The 20,231-nt window shown below is 29.8% G+C and overlaps 2 protein-coding genes, 1 long non-coding RNA gene and 1 pseudogene across 4 annotated transcripts; 3 read left to right on the top strand and 1 right to left on the bottom strand.

Moving 5' to 3' along the window:
- Positions 1–1,876: 1,876 nt before the first annotated feature.
- On the top strand, positions 1,877–4,692 carry LOC114408645 (annotated as a pseudogene).
- Positions 4,693–6,096: 1,404 nt separating this feature from the next.
- Positions 6,097–10,824, top strand: LOC114408644. Its single transcript, XR_003665922.1, has 2 exons — positions 6,097–6,357; positions 10,149–10,824. It is a non-coding gene; the product is annotated as an uncharacterized LOC114408644 (long non-coding RNA).
- On the top strand, positions 6,362–7,797 carry LOC114408643. The gene has a single exon (XM_028371768.1). The coding sequence runs from the start codon at positions 6,996–6,998 to the stop codon at positions 7,368–7,370; it is 375 nt and encodes a 124-aa protein (XP_028227569.1). The 5' UTR covers positions 6,362–6,995; the 3' UTR covers positions 7,371–7,797.
- A 585-nt stretch (positions 10,825–11,409) lies between the features above and the next one.
- Positions 11,410–15,837, bottom strand: LOC114408642 (DUF21 domain-containing protein At1g47330-like). Of its 2 annotated transcripts, XM_028371766.1 has the most exons (12): positions 15,536–15,837; positions 15,348–15,424; positions 15,183–15,266; positions 14,982–15,095; positions 14,643–14,729; positions 14,264–14,403; positions 14,091–14,178; positions 13,383–13,456; positions 13,055–13,239; positions 12,526–12,737; positions 12,000–12,046; positions 11,410–11,825 (listed from the first exon to the last, which is right to left on the bottom strand). In XM_028371766.1, the coding sequence occupies exons 1-12, from the start codon at positions 15,711–15,713 to the stop codon at positions 11,648–11,650; spliced, it is 1,464 nt and encodes a 487-aa protein (XP_028227567.1). In that variant the 5' UTR covers positions 15,714–15,837; the 3' UTR covers positions 11,410–11,647. The 2 variants fall into 2 exon arrangements, with proteins under 2 accessions (XP_028227567.1, XP_028227568.1); XM_028371767.1 differs by lacking the exons at positions 11,410–11,825; positions 12,000–12,046; positions 12,526–12,737 and adding an exon at positions 12,745–12,871.
- Positions 15,838–20,231: the final 4,394 nt, after the last annotated feature.

Below are 20,231 nucleotides of genomic sequence, written 5' to 3'. Positions count from 1 at the left end.
GCACCCCCTAAAATATTCTAGTACTTGTTGTAAGCAACTGTGGGGAAAGAAAAACACTTGTCTAGTTGTCTACATTTTTTATTTATTTTTTAGAATTAGACTTTAAATGCAGTTAGTTTGTTTTTTTTTTTTTTTTGTATACACTTATGCATGACAACGAGTCTCGCACAGGTGACACATGTCTAAATCTATCTTGATTTTGACTGAAAAAAATTGAGATGTTTGGGTTCAGGTATCCCGTTTGAATTATTCCTAAATATACTTCTTCTTTATATTTTAAGAAATCAATAAATTTTAACTTTCACGTAATGTGACTTTAAAGGGAGACGTGCATAGACGCGCCCCTAACAAATGCTAAGAAACAACTCAATCTTTGAAAGTATGTGATAAGTTCCTGGTTACATATTAAACAAGGATAAATGAATTTTAAGTGGGTGAGAAAAAGCACAATGCTCCTTTCTAAATAACTGTTTATACATGAGTCTGTTATTCTTTTCTTTCTAAGGCAAATAGCTAAATTTATTTTTGGAAGGATGAGATAATAATAAATTATTTAATGAAAAATTTAAATTTAGTTATAAAAAATGTAAAAATTATAACAAATTAATTTTTGAGGCAATTTAATGTTAAATTCATCCTAAAAAATATAACTTATTGTCAAATTGATCTTTAAACATTACAATAAAAATGATCTCACAAATTTAACGACAATATTAATTTGTCATTTTTATAGAGATTTAATTTGTATTTCTCATCTCATAAACTAAATTTATTATCATTTTACACTATTGGAGATAAAATTTAACTACTTATCGTTTTTTTTATTGAAGATGCTCTTTTGCATTTAATAAAGACAAACAGGAAGACGTTTTAGTCTCAACAAAAATATTTTCTCCTCAGCTATATATTTTTTTATTGAAGATCAAAGAACTGAGTAAAAGATGCATATGAATTGCATTCTTTCGTGAACTATTGGACAATACTGAATTGTAATTTTAACTTTCATATTTCTTGTATTTGAAGTTTTGAAATTTTGTGCTAAAGTTTTATACTCTTATGAATTGAATTCTTTTTGTAGAAATGTGTTTGTTTTTTGCGGAAGTTCGATGGGACTTAATAACAAAAAATATGTGTGTTTTTAACCTTGTGTGAAGACTATGTTGGTGTAAGCATAGAGAGACACTTCAGAATACTTGTTGAGGTATTAGTGGAAATCCTTCGGGTAAAAAGGGAAACTCTTAGTATCCGTGAGCTAGGAAGCTAAGATGGATACTTATTCAGTTCAGATGATTACCAACTGATAGTTAGGTTCCAACATGAAAATCATGAAGTCATTAGGATTTTATTGTGTTCAATGATTAAGAAGGAACTTGGAGTCTTTTCAAGGTACTTATAGAGTATTAGCAAGAGGATGTATTATGTAATGAGTGTGAACATCTAAAAAATTTGTGAAAGAATTGTATCACAATTAATACTTTGTAGGATAAATTATGTTTTTCAATTTATGATTTTTAGGTAATACTTAATTTTTACGAATTAATTTTGATCAATTTAATTCTTAAATCTTATAAAAGTGATAATTTTTGTCTCTCTTCATAATGAAAGCATTGTCTACAATGAGAAACAAAAATCATTATTTTTATAAAATTCAGAGACTAAATTTATCAAAATTACTAATACTAATATTCAGGAAAAATCACATATTTTTGTTCTTGTGAACCCATCCCGAAATAGATACATAACTTAATTAAAATAAAAGTGACTTTCACATGATATCCCCATGCTTTGGTAAATAAAAGAGATTCAGAATTGTAAACTTGTAATTAAGTTACGAGTATGCTTACACATGATATCCACAGGCGTCGCTAAGTACAACCTTTAATTTCAAGTACATTTTTATGTAAATAATTGCCATGAACCGATTTGGTAGCTGGAACCATTTTTTTTTTCCTTTTTCTCTCCCTTCCCTATTCAAAGAGTAATTGTTTTGTGTGACGTGTTTTTTGTTCAATCGCTTATAATTATGTTGCTTCTCTCTTCAGTCTTCGTAGTTTGATGGCTTCCACACACAAACACACTATTGGATGAGACCCCTATCCTGTTTCTGCGTTTCAACTTCTTCCTTTGCAGGTTAATTTACGTTCAATTTCCAATGTCGTTTGTTTTTCCCTGATCTTTGATAATGCGAAATTGATATTTTTTGTTCCCTTTTCTTCACCTCTTATGAGAATCTGTTGTAACTTGTAACGCAGAGAAAATGTTCCTACTCCTTAATTATTATCTCCGTGTCTCTGTATTTGTTTATTTTTTTATGTCACTTTCAGAATCGGTTGTGTCAAATCATTAAGCGTTTCCGAGTAGCGGGAATTTTCGGTCGCAATGTTTCAGCGCAGGAGCAATTCGCAGCCTGGACAGGGAAGAGAGGAGCATTATAACGAATCGAAGGTAACGATTTTTTTTTTTTTTTGCTAAGCATTTTGTTTGGTTTAATAGGGTGGTTGAGTTGTTGTATATATTCTGAATATTATTATTGGCAGATTAAAGAGGTGAAGGATGCAACTGGGCCCTCAGCTGGACGAAGCTAGAAGTACTGAAGTGATAATTGTTTGAGGAGATATCTGGAAGCTCGTAATTGGAATGCGGACAAGTCGAAGAAGATGTTGGAGGACACACTCAAGTGGAGATCAACGTATAAGCCTGAGGATATTCGCTGGGTAAGTTTTGCTTTGTTATCATTTGGTGTGAGATGCTGTGATTATTAAGGTAATGAAAGAAAAAGTTTCAGGATGAGATTGTGGTGGAAGGGGAGACAGGGAAGTTGTACAGAGCTAGTGTTCATGACCGTGAAGGAAGGATAGTCCTTGTATTGAGGCCTGGAATGCAGGTACCATGGGTTGGTTTGGACGTTTTATGTTTAACTTTATTTCGTGAAAAATATTTACTGTGGACTAAGGTGTAAGTGCTTTTTGCTTTCCAAATCAATCAAATCATTGGGGAAATTCTTATATTTTACTAGGAGTAAGAGATTTTTCTTACTCCTTACCGCTAGATATGTGCTTACATGCCCACATCTGCGATATTGATGGCTCACATGGCTAGGATGTAAATGGTTTTGGTATACTTAAATTCAACAAAATAAAAAACAGTAAAATAAGGGAAATTAGTACAATAAAATATCTTCCAAATATATTTTTCTGCCTTTTTAAACTTTTCTAATTGAACTTTTTAAACTTTTAGTGTCCGCGTGATTGTTTTCCTGTAGAGTGAAATTGAATGAAAGTTTTTAAAATTGTGTCTCATATTTTCATACACTACTTTAATATAGATATTTTTTTCTTAATTCCATTCTCTTTCACTCAATCTATCCACCTTTAGTATCATCTAAAACTATAGTTTAAAAATTGAGTAAATAGTGTATAGGTTAGAGTTTTTATATGTATATTCAATGGTATATATAACAATGTTAATTTTTACAATAAGTATTTTAAATTATACTAATAATAATTTTTATTTGTTGACCGTGTAAACTTTTTTTTATCTAAACTCTTTAAAAGTTCACACAAAATTGTTTTCATTTCATTTTGTTTTCAAAGTCAATATTAAGAGTTCAAAAATAGTTGTTGTTGTTGAGAGTAAAGAAAGAAAATTATACGCAAAATTCATTTATATTAAAATGGATTAAAATATAGTCCATGTTAAGGACTAAAGTATTTTTTAGAAATAGAAGAAATGGCTAGGTTACTTTTTGTTTTTTCTTGGGTATTGAAATTGAAAACTAATGTGTTAGTGGTTGTTGCTGAACACATCTTCAAAAGAGAATCAGATGCGACATCTGGTGTATATGCTGGAAAATGCTATGCTTAACCTTCCACATGGTCAAGAACAAATGTCATGGTTGATAGACTTCACTGAGTGGTCGTTTAGAAATAGTGTGCCCATTAAATCAGCCAAAGAGACCATTAACACCTACAGAATCACTACCCTGAGAGACTTGCCATAGCTTTTCTTTACAACCCCCCTCGGGTTTTTGAAGCATTTTGGAAGGTTTGCTTTCTTTGTGCTAGCATTTCAAAAACCATTCTTGTCTCATGGGCCACGAAAATCAACATCATGAATAAATTACAAGCATAATTTGAAAAAATAAAGAGGCATGTCTTGTACACCACTATACTAATCCCATTTAAGTACTATGATGTTACCTGTTTTATTATTATTATTATGCAGATAGTCTCAAGTTCATGTTGGATAAGAAGACAATTCAGAAGGTGAAGTTCGTCTACCCCAACAACAAAGATAGCGTGGAGCTGATGAAATGTTATTAAGATGAGGAAAATCTTCCCATAAAATTTGGAGGAAAAGGGATACTGAACTATAACCATGAGGAGTTCTCCATATTAATGGCTCAAGCTACGTTGGTAAGGGTCTTTCTGGAGCAGAGTTAGCCCCAGAGTCAGCTTCCTTTGAACCTGGGGAGATATGATTGTAATTGTATGAGCTATGAACATCAACAATAGTCAAATTTGTTAACTTTGATTCTCTGTAAGGATTTACTTCGTTCCTTATATTGAGAGAGTAAACTTGTTCCTGAGCTATGCTGATTTTTTTAAAACATGGCAATGTAGTGGTAGAGTAGTAGTTCATTACAATAATACTTACTGAGGTATGAAACAAACCATTTCGTCATTTTCCAAATACTTGTCTTTGCTTCACAGAAAAGCATTCATCTACATGAAAATACATGTCTTACAAATGTGTTCTGTGCAATCCACAGAATCATACGATTACATCAATGTCGTTCTATCCTATTGGCAAAAACAAAACATCTATGACGGCAAAAACAGATAAAGGGGAGAGAAGTTAGGGCGTTTTAGAGTTAGCAAAAGCCGGTAGCTGAACAAAGATAACTACCAAGGTACAACAAACAGTTGTTTTCCAAATATAGGGGTAGAGATTCCAAAGGGAATTATAATTTTTAGGATTATTTTTAGTCCTCGTCCGTTCGATAAAAATTAATAAATAATAGGTTTCGTTCTCTATTATAGGCAATTTTAACATTGAGGAGGGTCAATGTCACTGCTTTTTATTTTTAAAATTTAGAGACCTTTGATAATTAATTAAAGTTGAAATTTGATAATTACAACCAAATTTTACCAAAAGTTAAAAAATATCTTACTCTAATTTTTATGAGCTATTGTTTGGCATGAGTGTAATAACAAACACAATCAAGTCAACTCCTATACTTAGGCTAGTCATGACATCTTAGGGACTCAGGGTAGAATACTAATTAGGGACCTTATATATAAATATTAAAAAATATAAGTATATATTGCATAAAAATAAATACACAATTTCATTAAAACAATGTGTTTTCTTACATTAAATAAATAATAATTTTAATAAATCTAAAGGAAAATATCATATTTTTATTTAATTTACTTACATTACATCTTATCATCTATCAATCATTTAGCTTATATCTTTAAAATAAGTATTCATACACAAATATTTATCATTTAGTTTTTATCTCTAAAATAATTATTCATACACAAATATTTATATATAAGTGTAACTCTATAAAAAAATATACAATATTATATATATTTTGAATAATTTTTCTATAATAATTTTATACAGCTAATAAGTTGGTTCAAGTGATATTAAATTCGATCTTCTTAAGTAAGGTTTAAAATTTGAGTATTTGTGAATGAAAAAAAAATTAATTAAAAAAAATAATTTCATTAAAAATGATGAGTCAAATTTTTCAATAAATGTTAATCATCGATAAAATCAATGGATAATTTATATATAACATGATTAAAAAAATAATAAGTTTATACAATTATTCATTTTAAATGTTTAAATGGTTAAAAAAATTAGTCATTAAATAGGACGGGGTCAGGAATGTTGACCCTGTACTTGTACTGTAGCTGGCTTTTACCCGAGGCAACAAGTCCATAACTCCATATTCAGTGTAACAGTGTTACCAAGAGCTTAAACTTACACAGACACAAATTGATCAACGGTAACTGATTGATGCTTTGCTTAGGATGTAACGAAGGGTAAAAAATGATAATGGAAAAACAGAAGAAACAGCAACAAGTAAAAAAGCCCGATGAGTGAGGACGCGAAACCCGGGAAGCGACACAAGTGGTCAGACTGCACTGCAACACTCGGTCTGAGACTAACCAACCCTTACCCCACTCCCACTTTGCTTTGGTCCACGCCCCCAACTAACCATGGTTAGTTTATCCAGTCAGTCAGTCAAACTCAAACACCCAACACCTCCCTTTTTAAACCCTCCTCTTGCACCACATCCCATTCTTTATTATTACAGAACACAGAAGAATTTTAGTTCGAGTGAGTGATGATACGTTAATATCTATATTTTTTTGAATATTTAACAAATACCTGTTTTTTCTTTTTATCTCTCTTTATATCATGTTTATAATACTTGTATTTTTTTTTTAATCTTATTTGTGTTTTTTTCATCAAGTGTCCATTCACATATTGAGTGTTGATGTATAATTTTTCTACTAGTATATTTATCTATATGTATGTGTGTACATGGGAACGGCAAAGATTGGACTGAATGAACAAACAGAGAGGGAGAAGATCATAGATTATTTAAACGGCTCTTGAGTTTTTCTGAATTGTTTATTCCATTGAATGAAGGACCCTAGTTATTAATTTTATATTCCACTATATAGTTCAGAAGAGAAGGGTGCTTGTTTATTTTCATAATAATAATGTTTCCAGAATCTGGATTCTGGTCAAAGATATATCACAGACCACTACTTGCTCTTCACATATTCAGATAGAGAGAGAGAGAGAGAGAGAGGAAGGTTTTGCTTCTTAGTACTAGTACTTTTTAGTATTTTTTATGTTGTCTTCCCCTAGGTTTAATGATGTATGAAAATTTGATGATTTAGAGATATTATCGGTGACAGAGTGGTTGGAAGTGGTTGCTATTATTATTGTTTGATAGAGAAGTATTTATGGGGAAAAAGAAGCGCCAAAAAACGAAGGAACTTTCGGTAGCGATAGCTGAGGCTTCATCCAAAGGAGGTGACACCCAACAACAACAACAACAGCAACCACAACCTCAGCCTCCTCGAAAAAGAGGAAGACCTCGTAAGGTTGTTGTTGTAGAAACGGAAAGCGAACTGAAAAAAGTGGAACCAAAAGAGGAACCAGAAGCTTTTACTTGTTCAGCAACGAAGAAAGAACAACAACATGGGAAGCAACAAGAGGAGTTAACATCAGAATCGGTGGCATGCAAAAGAATCACAAAGGAAGAGATTCAAATCCCAAAAGGGGAACCGTCGAGAAGCAGGGCGAGGAGGAAAAGCAAACCCAGAAAAAGCACTTAAGAATCATTGATTGCTTTTTTTAATCTTCCTTTTTTTTTATCTTTTTATGATTAATTCCTTTCCCTTTCCAGAACAAAGTAATAGAAAGAAACCATTGGGCAATCAGAATGAATATTCTTGGGTTAGGTTCTTCGGCTTGTCATCTTTTATAAGGATTGATGACATCGAAAACGCAAGCATCCAAAGAACTTTTTCTTCAGGTTCTCTCAGCTTGTCTACTCCCTGTTTTAATAGGGTTATATATATATGGTCCACGAGAGAACTTGAATACATCAATGTTTCATTCACATGCAGGAAAAAAAAAAAGTTTGGGTAAAGCTTAATTAATTAATTATAAAGCTAAGGCTTTGCTGTATGTATTGCTTTAACTATATGTGTGTTGTGATTTTGTGAATTAATATGATAATGATTACTATTATTGGGTGTTTTTCTTGATCTCCCAGTGCTCGCCTTTTACCCTCTCTTGATCTTTAATCGCTGTACTATTAGTCTATTACAATATAATTCTTGGATGTACTTTGATTGTTACTAAATATCGTTGTCTCTTAATAGTGAAAATATTGCTTCATTGTTTCTTTTTCCCTTTCTCTCAATTCTTAGCTGTAGCTAGCTTGTTTTCTCATAGGTTTCGATACACATAACGTTTCTTGCTTATTTTATGCGGGGATCATTCGTTTCAAACAACGAGATAGAGAAATATAAAAAATTAGTAATATTAATCATCATTATTATACACTACTTTCTTTTTTCTTCATCTCACTTTTTATTATGTATTTTGTTGTACATATATGGAAAACATATCGTGAATCCATGATCATGAAGCTAAAGAGTGTGTACTGTGAATGATGCGGGGGAAAGGAAGATACAGCGACAAGCAGGAAAATTGGGGGCAAACGGGGATGATACTTGATTAGGGAACAGGGAAATGCAGATTCTCCTATTGAGAAAATTATATATATATATATATATATATATATATATATATATATATATATATATATATATATATATGTATATGTGTGTGTGTGTGTGTGTGTGTGTGTGTGAAGGAATTAAACTAAATAAGTTACACCTTTAAAGTTATTTTTTATTATCGTTATTTATTTCTTTAAAATCTAATATGAATAATTAATCTTAATTATTATATTTTAAGAAAACAAATATTGAGTTTCTCTTTAAAAAAATTAAATATCAAATTATAGAAAGTTTGTTTCTTTAGTTAATTTCAGGGTCCAACAGTCACTAACTCAGGGTCTAAATATTTTTTAGTTATATATTTTATTATTTAATGTGTATAATTATTTTTAGGGTTAAGATTTTATATCACTTGTAAAGAATCTATATGCAGAAGGGTAATGCTACATGAAGAAGTTCACTGTCTATTCTACTCAAGATTAAGATAAAATAAACGACTAAGAAAAATACTAACAAAACACTCAAATATACTTTTTTTAATACTACATACAGAAGGGTAATGCACATTTATCTGTCATAGTTGCTTTGTAGTATTTTGAGAAAGTTGTCCCATCTTGTAGTTGCAGGGGTCATTGAGAAGATGCAAGTCATTATAGAGTTGTGTATTAAAATAACTGTAATTAAGCTATTCTTTACATAAGATGTAGATAGATGTATTCAAGCCTGAGCAAGGTGATTAAAAGGAATGCAAGAAATTTCTTAAGGATGGCAAGAGCACATTTGACAGCATGTCAAATATGATCCTTCTGCAGTGTATGCTAGCTATTACTTGGTATCTGTATAATGAATAGCTTTAGATAATGAGTGATCTTTTGAGATGAAATTCAACCTTCCCAAGCTTGCACATTTATCTTGACGGTATAGTACATTCTCAATATATAATTTGGATGCTGGGAATAAAAAAATATTTTAAAGTATTCTTCTATTAATTAATATTTTCTTTTAAAAGGAAATGGTGGAGGGAAAGGCAAAGCAGAGCAATTATATACCAAAATTTCACTAGCTGTTTATAGCTGTATCCAATCTTCACATTGTGTGCCTCATACAGAGCAACCTACACATTTAATTTGCTATGCTAAGAATTTGCCATCCTTTTTACTGATAATTTCTAATCTTTTTAGCAAATTCTGTTGTACATTGAACCTTCTGCTGCTAATGCATTCCACATTTCCACTTACCTATAAAGAGGGCGAGTGTTGATTCTCTGTTGGCACATGTACTTCGGTATAATTAGGGATATAGATGACAATGTATGACTTTTGTTTTTTGGAATATATTTTGGTTGAATAAACTACCTAATTGCATCCCACAAGCCAGCACCATTGATATCAAGTAACTGAGTACATTTGCTTATTTTGACATGCTTTGATATCTGCCACCAAGTTAGGATACATTTTTATTATAGAAAATGTTGGATATTTTCTGCTTTCAATAATGATTTTGCATGCTTCTAAATGTATCCTAACTTACCCCATTTGTGCAATTCATATGCATATTCAAGTCCCAGGCTGCTTAAAATAATCAGCAAAATGCCAAAATGGATTTCAAATATTGTAATTACAATGAGATTGTTTCATCAAATGTCATCTATTACTTATTTCTACTTATACTGTTATAAAGCAATCTTATAATGCAGCAGAAGAATTTTAAGCCACATGATTCAACTCTAGGAATACTTTCAATCACTTGCAACAAATCTTAATTTTCCATTTTCCTTTTGATTTCCTAATCTTTCTAATTTTGTTAGGCACGGTTCTATGCATTTAATGTTGTTTGCTAACACAATATTTATATATTTGGCAGGTGAACTATGATTACCATTATAAGGAAAGCACATGTTGCTATTTCCTTCATAGACTCAACTACTGTGTAAATTTGTTCTATTGTTCTCAATCTCTACTAAGCAATAATAAACTTTTTAACATGAAAACATCCTATTTAATGAAAAGAGCGTATTGATGTTACATGTTGGATCCTCCTCACCTAATAAGGTGTTTCAGGATGGTTGGAGCTGGAGAGGATTAACAAATGAAGGATATACTGTGTGTAATACATATGCACTTCTGCATAATAATCTCTTATCACTGAATTCTGATTTGCTGAAAATTTTGTGGAGTGTAGAGGCTCCGTCTAAGGTGTGCTCTTTTGGATGGAGGGTTGTTTTGGATAAGATTTAGACACAAGATGGGTTGTTAAAGAGGAATGTTATACATGGAGCAGATGCTTCAATCTGCTGCTTCTATCATCAGCATCTTGAGACATTTGTGCTCCTTTTTTTGGGTGTAGTTTCTCATACAATGTATGGCAACTGTGTTATGAATGGATTGACACACAACAACCTTTGCATATGGACTGTAAGTAACATTATATATATATTGCAAAGTAGCATTGGACATTTGCTTAGGCAACACTACAATTCATCTTATAACACAAGTGCCAATATTATGTTTAATCCACGCCAACTTATTGCATTATGAAATAGGTATACACTTTAAAATAATTATAATTCAATATTGTCAATTCTTAATATATTCTAAATTCATATTTATAGTATTTTAATATTTTAATTTCTATTTTATCATTGACTAAATGTACTCCTATCAATTAGGGGGACAAGTTTGATATGTTCCACAAAATCAAACTGAATCTTCATTATATGCTATTAATTATCTTCTATTTAGGATTTTTAAATAATAGTTTGTAATATAGTAAATTTGAATTCCATTTATGACTAATGTGCTTTCGTATGATATCCTGTTTTCTAATGCTAAAATTTGTATCATATTTACTCATTCAAAACTTATTTGTTTACTGCTATACTCTCAATTTACAAAACGTTTTTTCAATCAAATCTTATACTATTTACACATTAACAAATGCGTGCAACCAGTCAAGTGATCCGTGCGAAGGCATAAGTATTGTACTGCTATACTCTCAATTTACAAAACATTTTTTAATCAAATCTTATACCATTTACACATTAACAAATGCGCGCAACCAGTTAAGTTAAGTGACTCATGCGAAGGCATAGGTATTGTACTAGTTTTTTTAAAAAAAGAAAAAAGAAAAGAAAAGAAGTGGATGTGATATTAAAAAGTGAAAAATTTTGATTACACTTTCATTAAAAGTGAAACCAAAATGAATCATTCTGTTTTGTCTGGCAAGCCACACGCTACCGCAGTGTTCCTCTATATTAATTTATTAACATAATATCATACAGGGAATTTTTTACAAGAAGCTATATACTGCTCTGCCTTTTCAACAGAAACACAAACCTATGTCTTTCTCTTATTCCTTATGAATTATCGATTCCTTAGTGACTCACTTTCTGAGATTAGATCAATTGTGGTAGGTGAGCCCGTTGCAGAAGTAGCTGTAGAAATTGAATTAGTTGGTGTGTGTCCTTGAACTGCTTGTGAAGGCAGCAACATATTTGCATCAGGAGCCTTCTCCTTAGAAGCATTCATGTTAACTTTTATCCTGCATTTGCAATAACTCAATTTAGCATTATTCTTCATACAATAAGCAAACAATGTTCTATTGCTGTGCACTAAACCAAATACCAAGGAGACATTTAGTCAGCTTGCAACAAAATGATCTAACAAAACTGTTGGGCTTCAGATGGCAATTAAGAGGAAACAGTTGAAAACTTACTTGTTATGGATATTGACATATTCATCAGTTTCATCTAGTATCTCCTCCTGAAATACACAGATTTAATGAAGATAGATCAACATATGCAACTAAATTAAAAGGCAATAGAAGCATAAGTGCAACCTGTAGTTGCATTCATAACAATAATAATATATGAAGCTAAAAGCCCTAGCAACAAAACAACCAATTCTAGCAATTTGAAACATCTACACGTAACAGAGAAGTACTTCTGCAGAAGTCAAATCAAGCACTTCTTTCTTCAACGACTATAACTATAAAAATAACACTTAATCATCCATACTGAGTGCAAATATGGAAGAAACATTGGATGGGGAATTATGCAATGGGCAAAAATTAACATATGGAAAATATAGAATGAATAAGCGAAAGACGGAGTTCATCGTGTCAGAGACAGCTAGAGTTGCACCATCAGTACTAAGAAGAAGAGTATCAAAACAAACATACAGGACTAAATAATTTGAGCCCATACTACTAATTCTAAGTATAATGCATTAAATCTTCTAACCTGAAGAAGCTCTTCAATGACATCCTCCATTGTAATAACACCAACAACCACTTCATTGGGAGGAAACACTGGCAGGGGAGAATTATCAAGGTCCAGGATGCAATATGAACAACCTCTATGTCGCTTTTTAAAAGCAGGAGTTGCTGGTGGACTTTTCTTTGCTTGCTGAGCACCATCTGTAGTCAAAGAATAATGCGACTCCAATTTCTCACCTATATATGTGGCAACAGTGAGCATATGTCTAAATATACAGATAGAAAACCACAAACGTGTGAAGTAAAGCCACATGGTGCTGAAAATGACCTTCACAAAAGGAAACACAAATGACAATTGCTGGGTACCAAAGCTTCATAAAATAATCAGTAAGGTCAGCAAACAGGAGGAATGATGACACTTTCAAGGGAACTAAAGAACAATTTAGCATATACTGCTTTATGAGTTTGATAAATTGCTAACCATACATAATACTTCGATAGCATGCACTCTACAAAATGAAACTTATTCTAGTTTTATTTAAATAAATCACTACCTTTATCCAAGGATGTCTTCTCTCCTTTATTCTTACGCTTGTCCTTAAGATCAAGTAGTTCCCCATCTTTAACTTTTTTTGGGGCTTCATTTTTATCATTTAGGTCCCTATACACAACTGCAATATGACTGTGACCCTTCTGAAATTCGTTCAGTATATCGTACAGAGGCATGTTCTCTGAAACACTGCAGATGAAGAGGAAAAAGCGATTACCTTGTAATACCAGCATATCAACAACATACAAACAGAAAAAAAAATGTTGATACATATACGATCAAGTTCACAGGTAAGGATAATGTATCTCAACTCATGTATGAAAAAGAATTACCGAGGAATTTTTCTGATGAGCATTTTTCTTAGGGGAACTGCAGCCTTTGAATCAACCATAAAGAGATTTTTAACCTGCACATATAAGTGAACAAAACATTAACTAACAATGAATGAGTGACATAAAAGTGGATACCTGGTGGGATAAGGCTATTGTTTGTTATAATTGAGTGACATAATAGCGGATAGAAAGTGATGGAGTTCCTTTTTTTACTATTTATCATGCAACAAATCTATTTTATTTCAAAGTGACTTGAAAGTAACCCTCTGCTACAGTTCGGGTATACCCTTCTCACAATATCAGATCCACAATCTATTACTTGGTATATCATAAACAATAACCTTAATCAGGATATGATAGAAGGTTTCAAGCTTGACATCAATCTTTGTAAACTTTTTCCTTCAGGATCAAATTTATATTTTTTTTTATGCATTTCATTCAAACAATTTTAAATTTATAACAGTGGGCAGAAAAAAAATCAATCCATAGCATTATTAATCCCCACAAACATTATTCATTACATATTATAGCAACATACAAACAATTCAAAGTATTAGTCTTTAGAGTAAATTGATGTTGAGAATAAATGAGATATTCTCCAACTTAAAAAAGAAGATAAATAACTATGATAATAGACATTATCATTGAGATAAGAATTCTACAATCCTGTGTATCTATTTACAAAATCTGAAACGGAAGAAAAATTACCAGAACAAGTCCAATAATATTGGTTTTTTCTCCTGCATAAACTGGAACTCTACTATGACCAATTGTCATTATTGAATTCAGTGTCTCCCTTCAGCGCAGACACAGAGGGCAGGGTTAGTACAAAAGAAGCGATAAGATTAGTGGAGAGAACAATAAAGAATTCACAAACCCACAAATTTAGAGTTGCATCCAGATCAAGGGAAAATGCCTTTGATATGGGAGTCATGGCATCTTTTGCAGTCTTTTCTGTCAAGTCAAGTGCACCAGTTATGATGGTTGTCTCGTCATGAGTTAAATCTCCTCCTTTACCAGCCTAGAAAAGAAAACAACCGTATAGCCATGTTACATCAAAGCACAAACCAGAGCCATATTGAAAGAACTGAAACACAAGTACTAGAAGCACATCTTAAAGCATTCAAATGAATATAAAGAAAATAGTTTTCTTAATCCTCAAAAACATGTGTATATATATATATATATATATATATATATATATATATATATATATATATATATATATATATATATATATATATATATCTACCACAATACCTCATTTCCATGAAAATTCACAAAAGTCTTGAGCTCTGCCCTCTTTAAAAGGGCAGCATGTCCTTTACCCAACATCCAATCAAGAACCTGAAAATATTACAATCTCCATCAGTTTTTTTACATTTACTAATCTTACTTTTTTTTTTGTTTGTTCCCACAGGTATTCTTTTTTGGAGACAATCTTGTCTGAGACACTACTGTCAAACACTAAATATGAACACCTCTCCGACAATTATTCAAACCTTGATTTGTTACGTTTAGGAAGACTAATAACCACTCTCACTAAACTTACCCTGTGTTGATAGTAATCATACATATATATTGACATTATAAGCATACCTTGCTGATAGGATAAGAAAGCGGGAAGAAAACTATAAGAAGAACCCGAACAAGTGGAGCCAGCGTGGCTCCAACCGTCAATCCATATCTTGTACAAATTGCTTGGGGCAATATCTGCACCAACCATGGAACGAAGAACCTCATAAAACATTATTATTCATGTTGTTTCGCTGATAACACGAAAATCAATAAATAAATTACCTCTCCAAACATGAGGATGAGCGTGACCGAAATCAAGATTGCCGCAGCGGGATGCACCAGTGAATCAAGAAAAATGGGAAGAGCCTAAAACAGAAACATGCCAAAACAAAATAAAATAAAATGATTAATTAATTAAACCAAGAAGGGTTGAGAAAATAACAAGACCTCCATGGCTAAGGAGTTTCCAATTAAAAGCGTGCAAAGCAGAAGATGCTGGTTCTTAACAACCGGATAAATTTTCGCTGCAAAAAGAAAAGAAAAGAAAAGAAAAGAAAAACAAAGAGTAAGAAGCAGAGAATTTAAATAATTGGAAGGAAAAAAAAGGGGGATGATACTATGATAGTATTACTAACAAGCGTGGATGCGATCCTGAGGACGACCAGATTTGATGAGAACTTCGAGGTCGACGAGTCCCAAAGACATGAGTCCGAGAGTGAGACCAGCCATTAGTCCCGCGAAGCAGACCAAACCTATGATCACCAAAACGTACAGTGAAAACTTTGTTCCACAGCACGGTATCTCCGCCGCCATCTCTCTCTTTCTTAAGACACAACAACTTCTTCGTTGTTCTCTTTCTCTTATTTTAAGGTCCGATGTTAGGTGATTCTCATGCGATCACGCTTTTGGATTCCTTCCGCTTCTTAATTCTTATTCTTATTCTTACTACTACGATATTAAAATTTATATAAATAATAAATAGTAATAATGATGAAAATACCTAATTCTCTCTCTCTCTCTCTCTATAATTGTGGGGCTCACTCCTGTCACTTTTCTCCTGCTTTTACCTCCTCTTCTGCCGCCAAGCTTCTGTCATAATTTTAAATAAATAAAAGTTTAGGGACTGTTGAGTCTCAAAAATTCATCAGCTTCACGATAAACCTCATGTTCCATGAATGCTTATAAACATGCTTACTAATTACCTATTAATAGGATGCTTACATTTTATAATGAGACTTAAACTCACGTTGACATATTTATAAAATATAAGTCCGTTTCTTATTAATTGGATTAATGTTATTTGACAAATTTTATTCTTAATTCGAGTGTTGTAATATAAGATAATATGTTGAGAATCTGTCATTCCCACTAAAAATTAATTTCATAACTAATTTAATTTCTAAAATATATATTGGGTGTCATTAGAGAGTGTAAAATTCTGACTACGCTGATATATAGAAACAGAGAAGATAAATATGTGAAAAAAACTGTTCAATCCCTATAATTAAGTTAATTACTACAAATATTCCAAAATATAAGTTAATGAGTTTATATGCTTTTTTTTAACATAATGAGTTTATACGTGGTAAGTTTGCATTAAGAAAGGAAAGAAATCTCAACATTATTGTTGCGCGCTTGTCAGAGTTGTAAGCATCAATTATCTCATTACTAATTAATGGCTAATGCTCTTCCAACGCATAAAGCACTTGACTAATCTGCTTTTTTTTTTTTTTAATGAAACCAGTAAGAATATTAAATTCATATTTTATAATTTATTAAAATATTTTTTTATATTGTTTAAATTTTTAATATATTATTAATTATTTAGTTTAAATTTTAATAAATGAAAATTAGTATATATGTCAATAAATAATTTATATCGTTCTTAAGTATTATAATTAATTTAATTCATTTAAGATTCTATTTGAAATAAATAAATAAATATAAATTTTGTATTAATTGAATTGTATAAAATTTATATTAATTAAATTATTTGAAAAGAATGAAAATGAAGATGTCCCTTCACATCATCTCATAAAATAAAATTTTCTTATATATGCATATAAGAGTAGGTAGATAGTAAAATATAGAAGATTAAACTATTTATTTTACAAAAATGTTATTTGGTGCGAACCTTGTTTTTCAGTTAAAATGTATTTTATGTTTTTTCTTAATGTTTTTAATTGTATTTATTTTTAAAAAATTATATTAAAGCACAATAAGTCAATAATCGTTCGTGCGCTTTCGTGTTTACGCTTTACGCTGTTCGTACTGAATAACGGTGCTCTTTATTTTATGTTTAAAATTTTACTTTAAGTTTTAGTTCACATATATAAAAAATGAGAAAAAAAATATTATGTATTGAGATTTTAAAACAATTTTATATTATTATTTAACCATGATATACTATATAATGTAAATATGTTAATTTTTATAATTATAATCAAATGATAATATAAAATTATTTTATATATATATCATTAAACTCTAAAAATTGTAAGCTTTATCTTCTATACTTTAATACTTGTATAAAAGTTAAATTTTGATAATGTTTTTTGGTAGTATAAATTTTGATGCTTAGCATTTTTTTTCCTGAATTGCTTAGCATTAACATCAGAGAAGAATGTTTAACATTGTAAGATTACTGTAAATTTTCTTACGGGATTAATCATTATAAGAAAGTGAGATTAAGACTTACAATTTTTTTATTACAAGACTAAAATTTTAAATAAAAACTAAGTAAATAGTTTGACTTTTATGAATTAACTCGTAGATATGTAATTAAGTGAGGAAGAAAATTACAAAAGAATAAAATAGAAAGAACATGATCAAATTATATTATTTTATAAATGCAATTTTTATCGATTTAATCAATCAAGATCATTTCTATCAATTTTTATTAAAATTGAACAACAACAATAAAATAATTAAATAATTTATATTTTAATATATTTAAAATATTTATATTATGTTGATTTTAATTTATATAAATAAGATAATAAATGTAATATGAAATTTTGTATATATAATTTATGTAAAATAAAATTTTAACACAACAGTAAATTTTAAAAAACATTATTTAATTAAAAATAATAAAATAATATGATAATTATTAAAATTATATCAATATATTTTATTCTCCTTATATATTAATATTATAATTTTTTTAATCCATAAAAATCAAAGAAAATTATCAAAATATTTATAACACTTACTCATCATTTTTAATCAATCAAATTATATCATTTGATATTAATATAAATATTATACTGAGTAAAGTTACATTTTAGAGGTATAGTTAATTTTTTTATACTAACCTTGGGATAATATTTCTGCAAAGTGGATCCGGTGGATAAGTATTTCTTGGCTTCTGCGTCATCTTTTCTTTTTTTTACATTAAATATTTGGATGAGATGGAAGGACGGTTTTGCGTATCTGTTTGTCCATTTGTCTTTCTTTAACGAAATTAAAATTCCCCGCTGGTTGGTTTTGGTATAGATGGATCGTGGAATGGAATCCAATTGATTTGTGCGTCATGATTCACCAAAAAAGTTATGTGTATATAATTAGTTACTAGCACTACATTCGTGCATTATACAGCATATCAATTAATGTTTTTATATATTATTTATTAAATTGCATTATCAATCAATTTAAAACACTTATATAAAATGGTATAACTCACATATAACTAATAACCTTATCTATTAAATAATATATAATTAAAGAGTTTGATCTTCAAGGCCATATATAAGAAAAAACTTTTATTATAAGAGATTAATCTTTTAAATAAATAACAATGGATTTGTTTAAACTCATTTGTTAAAAAAATTATTTAATAAAATAAGTAATTTTTTAAATTTTTTATGTGTTTATTTAAATTAATTTTTTATTATAATTAAATCATATTTATTTCTTAAAAAATTACTTTTCAAAATTATTTTTTAGAAACATTTTTTTTAAACAAATTAACCCAATATCTTTATATATTATATATTAGTCCTTGACTTCCAATTTGAGATACCATATGTAAACAAATTATTAGAAATTAATTTAAATATAACTTTAAAATATTTATCAATAAGAGTCAACTATCTTAACACACTTGTTAACATATTGGACGATAGTTTAAAAAACATTATATTGTAAATGCATTCTAACTAAATTTTACTAATCATATAAAGAAAATTAGAAAAAATGAAAAAATATTATTAAGACTATAAAAAAATTAGTGTCTTCAATGAGATTGAAAAAAATAAAATTCCTACCAAATGTTGGGCTTGATGAAAAGCAGTATCTATAACGTTAATAATCTATAATCTATAACTATTAATAATGATAATTACACATATTTTTTAGACAATTTTATCCTCTATCAATTTTTTTAACAACTGCCCCACTACTTTTTAGTTAATTAGTTTCTTTTCTTACTTTTTTTAAACTTCTAAACCTTTCTTTATTTTATTTTTATTTAAAATATATAGAGAGGCAGTCTTCCTCTAGAATAAAATAAAATGAATATTGGTTATTGTTGTTTGAAATGTTTAAAATAACAAAATAAAAATATATTTTATTCTTTTTCATTTAATACTTTTTTTACTCAATTTGAGACAATAGTTTAGAAATAAAAATGTCATTTTTTTTATCACAAAATGTCTTTTTTTGATGTATTTATCATAAAAATATCTAAATAATGGCAAAAAAAATATTTCATAATACAATTTATAATGTTTTGTTAGTTAGTTTGGTTTATGAAGGAAAGGTAAAAGAAAAAAAAAAGAAAAAAAAGAAAATAGGAAGTGAGATGATTTTTTAAGTTGTTTGGTTATTATATAAAAATTACACAAATATTGTAACTAAAAGCTAAGATGTATAATAAATAAGAATATTTATGTCTTTAGATACATTCAAGTTTTGTCTTGTTATCTTTCCCTCCAAATTGGGAGAAAGAAATATTTGATTGGATTGTATGAATTCTTTTCTCTTTCTCTCTTATTTTTTTTATACCAAATAAGGGAAAATTTCTTGATAAATATATATTTTTTTCCTTCCCTAATTTCATACATAGGCTTAGTCATCACTTGATTGGCATGTTGAAGATTCGTTTTAATTCCGGTGAGTCGACACCAGTGGATACAAAACAACTTGCCTACACTCACAGTGAGTGAATATATTCTATAGCTTACGGGTATTTATCAAAGTGAATAGACGCAACAATGTAAGTGACACTTAACAGTTAACAAGCAACTGTCAAGAACTTGACGGTGATCGATTAGAAATTTTGAAAGAGCTTCACGGAGGACACCATCATTCCCTCTTTAAGGAAGCTCT

The sequence above is a fragment of the Glycine soja genome, chromosome 4, assembly GCF_004193775.1.
Source record: "Glycine soja cultivar W05 chromosome 4, ASM419377v2, whole genome shotgun sequence".
Lineage (NCBI taxonomy): Eukaryota > Viridiplantae > Streptophyta > Magnoliopsida > Fabales > Fabaceae > Glycine > Glycine soja.
This window is presented reverse-complemented; position numbering and strand designations above follow the sequence as displayed.

Excerpts from the sequence above, each read along its gene's own strand:
- LOC114408643 (XM_028371768.1), top strand. The coding sequence starts at position 6,996 with ATGGGGAAAAAGAAGCGCCAAAAAACGAAGGAACTTTCGGTAGCGATA.
- LOC114408642 (XM_028371766.1), bottom strand. The coding sequence starts at position 15,713 with ATGGCGGCGGAGATACCGTGCTGTGGAACAAAGTTTTCACTGTACGTT. Across the intron at positions 14,730-14,981 it reads TTTCTTATCCTATCAGCAAG|GTTCTTGATTGGATGTTGGG; the intron begins GTATGCTTATAA and ends TAATATTTTCAG. Across the intron at positions 12,738-13,054 it reads GAAGACATCCTTGGATAAAG|GTGAGAAATTGGAGTCGCAT; the intron begins GTAGTGATTTAT and ends CCACATATATAG.